Consider the following 9552-nt stretch of genomic DNA (forward strand, 5'->3'; position numbering starts at 1 on the left):
CGACCAATAGAGTAGGGGGAGGGAATGTAAGGGCTTCAAAAAATATACATTCACTACCTTTATAGTGCAAAGACACACTCTAAAAAGAAGAAAACACTAAAGGGAAAATAAGTACCCGACAATCTCTTTATATAGGCACAAAAGGACTTTTAACTTTTCATTTTTTCTGAGATTGGGGAGACCTAAATAGTGGAAGTGTTTATGGAAAAAATGTGAAAATTGTTTTGGGTACAAAAACACACTACATGCAGAATTATAAATTGCTACTAGCTATAAAACCTGATGGCCATTACTTAAACTAGCTAGGATATACCGTTGGCCATTTTCGCTAATCTGGAGTGCCTCAACTTTCTTGAACTCTCACTATAGATAAAATAGATAAGTTTCTTTTAACATATCGTACCCGCAAACCATACCAAACATGACAAAATGATTAATATACCAAAGAAGTTCCCCTTTACCCATCTCTGATGTTGAGATTTAGCAACCGTTGAGGACAAAAAGGAGGCTTTTTTCCAACTTCCTAGATTCATTTGACAAGTTTCATTAGTCTGAAGTATGAGGCTGAAAATTAGAGCCTTTGCTTGAATCTTAGGCAAAATCTTAATAGGATCCTTTGCACTTGGGCAGTTATAATTCAGGTATAGGTATCTAGTAGCTTTAGAGTATAGCTTGGGCAAAATTTGATGATTAGTTTGAATACTCACCATGGAGGTAATTTGTTTGCTCATCTTGTTCATGAAGAGAAGCATCTACTATTGAATTAAAGACCTGTTCCTTCAAGGTATCCTCTCTTTATCACAATTGGACAAGCCCACATACATACATCTTTGGCATACCACTTGGACATGCGAGTGAGTTGAAAGCGAGAGCGATAGGAGCACTACTTGAGGGTAAGGGTTTCTTCATTCTCTCCCCAAAAATAAGAGTCCTCAAGGTGATCCACCAAATCACTTGGGTTTAGGACAAAAGCTCTTTTTGCTAGTAGTGTCATGGGGCACTGAACCTTGATTTTTAAAAACCTGTAAGTTTCTTGAGAAAAGGGGGTCGTTTTATGACCTCATATCATGTAAGTATAGGGATTTGAGAAAAGGGGGTCGTTTTATGACCTCATATCATGTAAGTATAGGGATTTAACGCACGTTATGAAGATCCACAACTCCCATGCAAGGTGACAAAGTATGTCTGTGAGCAACAATGGGTCACTTAGCTGCATTCGAACCGACGACCCTGGTCACCAAGGATGAATGCTCACATCATAAAAATGATTTCTTATAGGAACTTGAACAAACGACCTCATGTTAGAAGAGCTCGAGACTTACTATGTCATTAGAATTACATGTGTGGACACAGAAAAGATTGAAATGAGCAAGTTCTGTACAAGTTTCACTAACTACAATGTAAATTCTAATGGCATGTTCCATTTCTTATAATCCTTTGGTTCAATTCAATCGTGACCAAACTAATGGCAAGCCCACTGTAAAAAACTGAAAATCTGTCTGTCCCTCTTGTCATCAATTATTTAGTGGTAGGCACACACAATGTGAGAACATCATTTTTCATGTCTCCATGCTTCAAAAGCTTGAACGGCCAGGAAATTCTTGTAATATGATAAAATCATGTGTCCCAAACGTCTTGCCTTTCCATAACTCTTTGAGAGAAGCCTAACTCGTCACCTGATCGCCTCCTGTTTATACTTACTCGCTGAAGCAGACGGACTAGAGACTGAACCACCTCAGACATTGGAGGTCGAAAGTCCGGGTCAGGCTACATAACAAAAACAAATTGTAACAACTCTCATTCAAAGTGGGCTTTCTCATACAAAAATATATCAGTTGGTAGATTGTGAGAAGGAAGAATACTCTTCATTCGTTACGCATACAACCATGATCAAACATGCAAATGCAGAACCATTGATAGATTGGAGTTAAATGTTTATGCAGCCTTTAATTCAGCTCCAAAATCGAAGCTCGGACTTACGAAACAGGTACTGACAAAGATTGATGCATCTCTATAGCCTCTTATTCAATTGCAAACCACTTGTTCACCAAGTATCATCAAGAGAGTTATCTGAACATAACAATCAATGCAGTCTAAGTAGCCTTGCAAATAAAGCAAGAGGTGATCGTAGCTCAGTTGGTTGAGCCTTCATGATGTAACCCTAAGGTTGAGGGTTTGAGGCTCACAGCTGTGCTCGATGGGTCTTATAAAGTTCCCCATAGGGGAGGTGGGAGGGGGGTCGTTCCCACGGTATGGCCCCTTGTGGATGTGATGTGCATAGCAAAATACACAAATATGTATATAAAGTTCTCCCTACTACCTTCCCCCATGCTGATAGTTATAATTAAATTTATTTATTATTACTTTATTTTACTTTTTTAAAGCAAGAGGTCGCATTCTCTTTCATCAAGTACATACGTCTAACCTATATGAAGGCACATGTATGCATGCAAAGATTACTTTTTTGCTTTTATGCAGTGTATACCTGCACACAGAGGGCAATGACATCCGCAAAACGAGCTACGGATTTCGCAGGGTATATGCCTTTGAGAGCAGGGTCTACCATTTTGAATAGAGCATCAATTTCACCAAGTTGGGGAGTTGCCCAACGAACAAGCGATTGCTCTGCCCGGGATCTTGAACTGACATAAAGACAAGAAAAGCAGTCAAGCACTGTGTTGCATGCACAGATGGGGCACGTTCCCGAAAGCCATACCTGTCAAGAGGTTTCCTCCCTGTTAAGAGCTCCAGCATCACGACTCCAAAACTATACACATCACTCTTTGCTGAAAACATTCCCGACATAGCAAACTCTGGGGCACTATACCCAAATGAGCCCATTTGTTGTGTAGGAAACTGCAAAAGAAGCATGGATGAGGGCATAAGCTATCCAGGTAGTGAGAAGCCACTTTACTTTAATTTGGACCCAATTTGAATTTGCCTCTACACCCATGTGAATCTCCTGATATGCATATGAGTAACGCATGCAACTTTATCCTCTGTTAAATGCTAATCAAGCCCATCTGAATCTAAAAATCTTAAACATTAAGAAAACCTGGCACTGGAAACAAAAATATGTGAGTGGTTAAATGCAAATAAGTATGTGGGTGGTTCCTCTTTACACCATAATCTACGAAGCTGTATCATTAAAAAAACCTGGCATTGTGAACCGAAATATGTGAGTGGTAGAAGACCACAATCAGACAATCGAGGAGTAAAATCTTCTTCCAGAAGAATGTTTGATGACTTGAAATTGCGATGTACGACCATAGGCTCACATATCTCATGGAGGTACCTAAGCATACAACAAATAGAACAGCTTTACAAAGCCGGTCAGTCTGTGAAAACCTTTCAACAGAAAGAGATTGAAAGTTGTCTCACTCTAAAGCTCTTGCTGCACCCAAGGCAATTTTAATCCGGTTGTTCCATGATAGCCTTTTGTTTTTATCCTCTCCAGAATGCAAAGCTTCATGAAGAGTCCCATTGCCTATATATTCGTATACTAAAATTCGGTGCCCATTTTCGGTGCAGTATCCAATAAGCTCTGCAATGTTTGAGTGTCGTAGTCTTGTTATTCCCATAATTGCATCAAAAAAGTCCTTATCATGCACCATCTGAATGGATGAATCAAGCTTTTTGATGGCCATGACCTACAAGCAACCCAACTACGCCATCAAACTGCAAACACACTGCTGGCATGTAGAGCAATAAGGAAGAAAAAGGTAAACTGATCTTATTCTTTTCCCCAAAGCTAGTTACCTTTCCGTTTTTAAGTGTGGCCTTATACGCCCTTGCTGAAGTGCCTTCTCCAATGAGGTTCTCCTGACTGAAATTGTTTGTAGCTGCTTGTAGTTCCCCAAGATTGAAAACAGCAGTGGATATTGAGCCATTTATGCTCTTGTCTGCATCTCCGACCTTCTCTCGCGTTGGAATTAAGCATTTTATGGTTGCTATATCAGGGATGGACTTATGCTTCCATTTCATGCTCGTATCTCGAAGATCTCCTGAAAGTTCAAACAGTCCACTTGACATGTCAAGCTTCCCTGTTGAGTGCCTACTATTGATAGAGAATTCAAACACCCTCACAGGTTTCTGTTACTAAGAGCTTGCTCTCTTGTAATTCATTAACTTTAATAACCACATAATTTTGAAGCACTGCACTTGTGATTTGTTTCACCTTGAGGAGAATACCCATCCCTGCTTTCAACCGTCGGCTCTTTGGGTTTTAAAGTGAAGAACAAGATGACCGTAACGACTATTAGAACAGTGATTATTGATGCAACGACAATGCCAGCAATGTGTCCTTGTGTTAAATGCTGTTTTGAGTCGACGCCATTCCTCGAAGGTTTTCCAGCAGAACCACTTGGCAAGGGATATTGCGGGGCTGATGGCGGGGGTGAGCCCAGCGTGGGATAGGTGCTAGCTGATATATTGAAATGATTTCCCAAAAATCTGCATTTCATTGGAAAAGCATGAGTTAAACTATTGCTTCCCAAGACAGTGAATGCTCCACCACACCTAGCTTAACTGTGCAATAATCAGAAATCAGTAAATCATCCGAGTGCAAGAGGCTAACCCCGAAGATGATAGTGACGACAAATTGGGTGGTATGTTGCCCATAAAATTATTGTTTGAAAGGTCTCTGCAAATTCCAAGAGGACAATTCCAGATCAGACACAAGTTGTGCAAGTAGATGATGCAGAAAGAGTTGCCAACAGAAATAGAAACTCACACGAGTTATCAAGGGACCTTACAAGTCCTTGAGTGGCAGGTCAGCTAATACATCTATTGTACCGTTCAGGTGGTTATTCTGTAGGAATCTGTGGAGTAAAAGCCAGATATCAGAAGACATTTTAACACACCACAACACCCATTTGGACGTATGATAAATACTGACAAGGTGCTGAGCTTGCTAAGAGCACTGAACGATGATGGGAGTGTGCTTGTTAGATTGTTGTTAGACAAGTCCCTTACCAAAGGAAACAAGAGCATTCATCAGCTGTATTCACATCATTGAAATTTCACAAGCTCAACAACTAGAAAAAACTCATACTTACATTTTGGATAAATCCAAGAGCCCATAGAATATGTCAGGAACAATTCCATCAAGGTGATTGCTGCTTACATCTCTGCATTGAATTTCAATGTTGGGAAAGGAGACTTACATTTAACACTTTCCTGTGTAATTAGTACAAACATACCAAAATGTGCCATTATCATTTGTTCCTCCGATTAGGTATCAAAATTGTAAATCATAAGGCAAACATATAGATGAACATGTGAACTCCTTAATGAATAATTTTGTCAAAGACATAAGATAGACCTCCATTGCCCTAAAGATTAGACTATGTAAAAATTGGGGTAAATCCATCCCAAAATGATAGAAGGGTTGGGAAGTTTTACATTTGAGGGGTATTTTGGGAATTTCCACAAATTTTCAGGGGTATTTTGGTAATATTCCTTCTATAACTCTACACCAAAAAGAAAGAAAAAACCAAAGTGGCCATGAGATCTAACCAAGATACAGCAGATGTTCTAATTATTGCATTAAAAGCCTAGACCTAGCTTGAAAAATAGCTCCTTCATCACCCAAGGGGTGTGTGTGTGTGTGTGTGTGTGTGTGAGAGAGAGAGAGAGAGAGAGAGAGAGAGAGAGAGAGAGAGAGAGAGAGAGAGAGAGAGAGAGAGAGAGAGAGAGACTTACATGACGGTCAAATTAGTCATGTACGTCAAAGAATATGGAAGAGCACCAACAAGCTGATTGTTAGCCAGAAGTCTAAATCATGCGAAAGATCAAAGGTTTAGGTCTGATGGCTCATTACATAAAACCCACAGAGCTGTAAGGATCTCTCTCACTTACAATTGCTGTATATTTCGCGGTAGCTGAAAGGGTAGAGCACCCTTGATTTGGTTATTGCTGAGATCCCTGTGGTTCTAGAGATTAGAATTCAGGCTGACCCATGCAAGCAATGAACCTCCTCTATTACATGTGTATGCATGTGCCACAAGATGATTTCTTCCATACACATCTGATACTGAGGTGCATACAAGAGCTTAGAATTTCTTTTGAGCAAATCATATTGGCTCTGGAATGGCATCATACTGAAAGTCTCACATTTCATCTACATTCTCTACATAATGCACTTGCGCAAGCAATGCTGATACTCTGATGAATGCATATAAGGCATGAATGACGATAAACTTGCATTGGAGGAATATAACACAAAGAAAGGCCGACAAGAAAGCTTACAGAATCATCAAAGCTGTAAGCTTGTCGAGAGCATAACCGAGGCCTCCCATTAGATTCAGGCCAGACAAGTTGCTGTGATCAAAGTCCAGAAAAGGAAAGGAGAACCCACATTGTTAGACATGATAATCTCGGTTAATTAAGACACTACACGATGAAAGAATAAGACTTCTTACAGTTCAGTGATGTTGGGTCCAACACAGACAACACCTTTCCAACCCTCGAGGCAAGGGTCCCCTCCTTGTACAGTCCATCCTGCTAATGCCGGAGAACCCATGGCCTCAAAAAGCACGTTCAACGCAAAAACTGCAAGGAAATTTGCACACCTCTCTCTCAGCTCCTCTCTCTCTCTCTCTCTGCCAACACCAAATGCAGCTGGAACCAGTAATCTACAAATATTATGGTTATGGCCAATATCCAAACAATTGCTTTCATATATGAGAGATTTTTTTAATACAAAGGTAATTGTCAGAGTAATTAAAACAGAATGTGAGCACTGAGATGGGTTCAGGTATGATTTACCGTCATCTTGGTGAGTTGCGGAGCTTGCTGGAGGGATGAAGAAGGGGAAGAACGCAATGCAAAATGCAAGCCTCGTCATGACTACATTCACATGCAGAGGCTCTTTGCTGTACTCACTGAGGAGGAAAATTGCCATCATAGAGTAAATGCGGGCGCGCGCGAGTGTGTGTGTGTGTGCGTGTTGTGAGCGCTTCCTCGGATTTACATGGATCAGACGAAATGGGAAGAGACTAGAATCTTCAAGAAATTAAAACCTGTTGGGTGCATGTGGGTGAGGGAGGGCGTGCGTGTGTGTAATCTCGAAATGGGAGAGAAGCTGGACTCCTCTGGAGCTTGCAGAGAGAGAGAGAGAGAGAGAGAGAGAGAGAGAGAGAACGTACACGCCTACATGCATGCAAGCTGTAGGCAACCACCAGCGTAGGGAAGAACAGTCAAGAACTGTTAAAACGACTAGGAACCAACAGTAGGAAGCTGTGAGGGAGACTCGGAGGAGAGATCTTCGAAAGGGGGCAAGCCTGGCACGGACGTTCCCAGGCATCATTCATTGAAAGCCACTGTTGGCTCGAAGGTACCAGCTAATACTCGAGGCAGCCCTTACGAGGGCAGCCCTTCTCACACGCACACTCGAGAGTCTCCGGCTCTCCGGTCTCTCTCCCTCCCACTCTCAGCTCGTGTCTAGAGAAGCAGAAAGTTTACGAAAATGTTATAGAAGTGTCGTTCTTTTTTGCTGCATTTAGTTTCTACACTCCCCTTCCAACTTCCATTCATTTTTGCTAGGGTGAGTCACTGATCATCACTGAAGGACGATCAGATTCACAGTGAATTGCATGCACAAATCAGGAGCGGCACAACACCTTTTGATTTGGGGGGGGGAAGTGGGTGACACGGATATGGGAGGGTGGGATCTACGGTGAGGCGATTGCGGACCGTAGATCTTGCGGCAGTATTTTATATTACTTTCGATGACGTCGTCTTGCACACATGTTCTAAGTAAATTAAGGTCTACATGCTTCAGAATGGCGCACAAGAGAAGTGTTAAGACAAGCGCCTCACAAAGGTGAGGTCATGTGTTCAAATCCCACGAATGTAAAATGGGGTACCCTAAATTACTTTCAAAATGAGAGTAACCTAGATTACTTTCGAAATGAGGGTACCCTAGATTATTTTGTACCCTAGATTACAAAAAGTAATCTAAGGTACACGCATTCCAGATCTACAGCCCATAATCGCCTCATCGTAGATCCCACCCTCCCATGCCCGTGTCACATACTCCCAAAGGGGGGGGGGGGGGGGGGGGGTTGCGCATCCAAGTTTACTTAGGCAATGGTCATGTTAAGCATAGTTATCAGTATGCCTTAGTTTTGGTAACGTGAGGCTACCTTCCCGACACAGTAGAACTGCGCTTAGCAAAAGTTTGAAGCTCCATCCTAGCTGGTTTGGCGGCTTAGCTAGTTTATGTCGTCTCATGTTTTTTGGGCAAAAACTTAAAGCTCAGCCACGACTAGTACTTTGTCTACATACTTGTGTATATGGCTCGACACAATGAGACCTTGTTTTGGCTTTGGGTATAACAATAGCTGTCGGGCTTTGTTTTACTAGGACATATGTACACACTTGCACTATGCCACCCTCTACATATTATGTATGTTGTACATACTTACTCGCATGTATATGACTTCACTTGCCCATCACCCATTTCGGCGTTTTGTCTCATTTGGCTATAATCGATGATGGTACGATTGCATAATGTAACACGACTGACTCTTACCGTTCTATAAAATGCGGTTACTTAAAGTTGTGACGTATTCCTCGTTTGCCCTTACTTAAACAAAAGTTGGGAAGTAGTCGTTGTTTGGTTTTACATAAAAAGCAAAGGCCGCAGGGTGTGAAGTCGTCATTGATTGCTGATGTGCTTATGTTGCATGTTCCCAAGTTATGCAAGGTTGTGGTTGGTTATAAGGGTGTGAAGTTGTCAATGATTGTCGATGTGCTTACGTTGCATGTTCCCAAGTTACACAAGGTTGTGGTTGGTTATATATGACAAGGATATGCTTGCTTATGGAGGTTGCCAAACACATGCTTGTTTATGGATGCCCTTGTCTACTTCTAACTTTCCGCTATTGTTTACTCAAATGTGTTAATTTATTGTTCCCTATTGCACACGAGCCTCGTCCATGTTTACCCGTACATGCTTACTCGTTTATTTGCTAAAATTCATCTCCATTCATTGTGCTGAAGGATATGAAGATCATCATTGTTCACTCAAATCTGGCATCCTTCCCCTGTTGCACATAGTCCTTGTTTATGACTACCTGCATGTGACTTTTTACATTATAGCCATCCCTCTCCACTAAGTTTAAGGTTACAAAGATTGTCCATGTCCACTGAAACTTGGTTGTCATTGTCTACTTAAATTCTACCATTGTTTATCATAGCGCCATTGCTTTTGTCTACATCTCAAAAATTGATGCCACATGGGATGTGCACAAGCGGGGTTGTAAGTGCATGTCATAAGTACAAGAGTCACCAATGTGTGTTTGTTGTTGTGTTTAAGCAAAGCTTCCAAGGTCGGTAGGTTAGATTCCTTTTGTGTCCCTTGTTGGTTTACGTCACAAGGGGTATCTCCACCATGGCAAAGCTCTCACTACATTGTCATTCGGTTCTAATTTGGTGTGAGGTGCACATGGTAACATACATGTTCCTTTCCGAGGGAATTCACCATGGTAAAATTACTGCACCACGTAAGTGCAGGGGAGAGTTTTTTTTAACAATTTACATAAGCGT

General features: G+C 41.5%; 1 protein-coding gene across 1 annotated transcript; it reads right to left on the reverse strand.

The window, feature by feature from the left end:
* Positions 1–1299: 1299 nt before the first annotated feature.
* On the reverse strand, positions 1300–7426 carry LOC147423807 (protein STRUBBELIG-RECEPTOR FAMILY 8-like). Its single transcript, XM_086501122.1, has 16 exons — positions 6769–7426; positions 6423–6552; positions 6250–6321; positions 5860–5925; positions 5704–5775; positions 5058–5129; positions 4898–4969; positions 4755–4820; positions 4577–4642; positions 4178–4452; positions 3760–4004; positions 3382–3650; positions 3157–3295; positions 2717–2856; positions 2486–2642; positions 1300–1767 (listed from the first exon to the last, which is right to left on the reverse strand). The coding sequence occupies exons 1-16, from the start codon at positions 6905–6907 to the stop codon at positions 1618–1620; spliced, it is 2130 nt and encodes a 709-aa protein (XP_086357248.1). The 5' UTR covers positions 6908–7426; the 3' UTR covers positions 1300–1617.
* Positions 7427–9552: the final 2126 nt, after the last annotated feature.

Source organism: Adiantum capillus-veneris, chromosome 26 (assembly GCF_014529385.1).
Source record: "Adiantum capillus-veneris isolate H3 chromosome 26, ASM1452938v2, whole genome shotgun sequence".
Classification (NCBI taxonomy): Eukaryota; Viridiplantae; Streptophyta; class Polypodiopsida; order Polypodiales; family Pteridaceae; genus Adiantum; species Adiantum capillus-veneris.

Bases quoted from the DNA above. Each gene is read 5' to 3' on its own strand.
- LOC147423807 (XM_086501122.1), bottom strand. From the start codon at position 6,907: ATGATGGCAATTTTCCTCCTCAGTGAGTACAGCAAAGAGCCTCTGCAT. The intron at 6,322-6,422 runs GTAAGAAGTCTT...CTTTGATCACAG, and splicing joins GGACCCAACATCACTGAACT to CAACTTGTCTGGCCTGAATC. The intron at 1,768-2,485 runs GTATACACTGCA...TTTGTTATGTAG, and splicing joins TCATTGCCCTCTGTGTGCAG to CCTGACCCGGACTTTCGACC.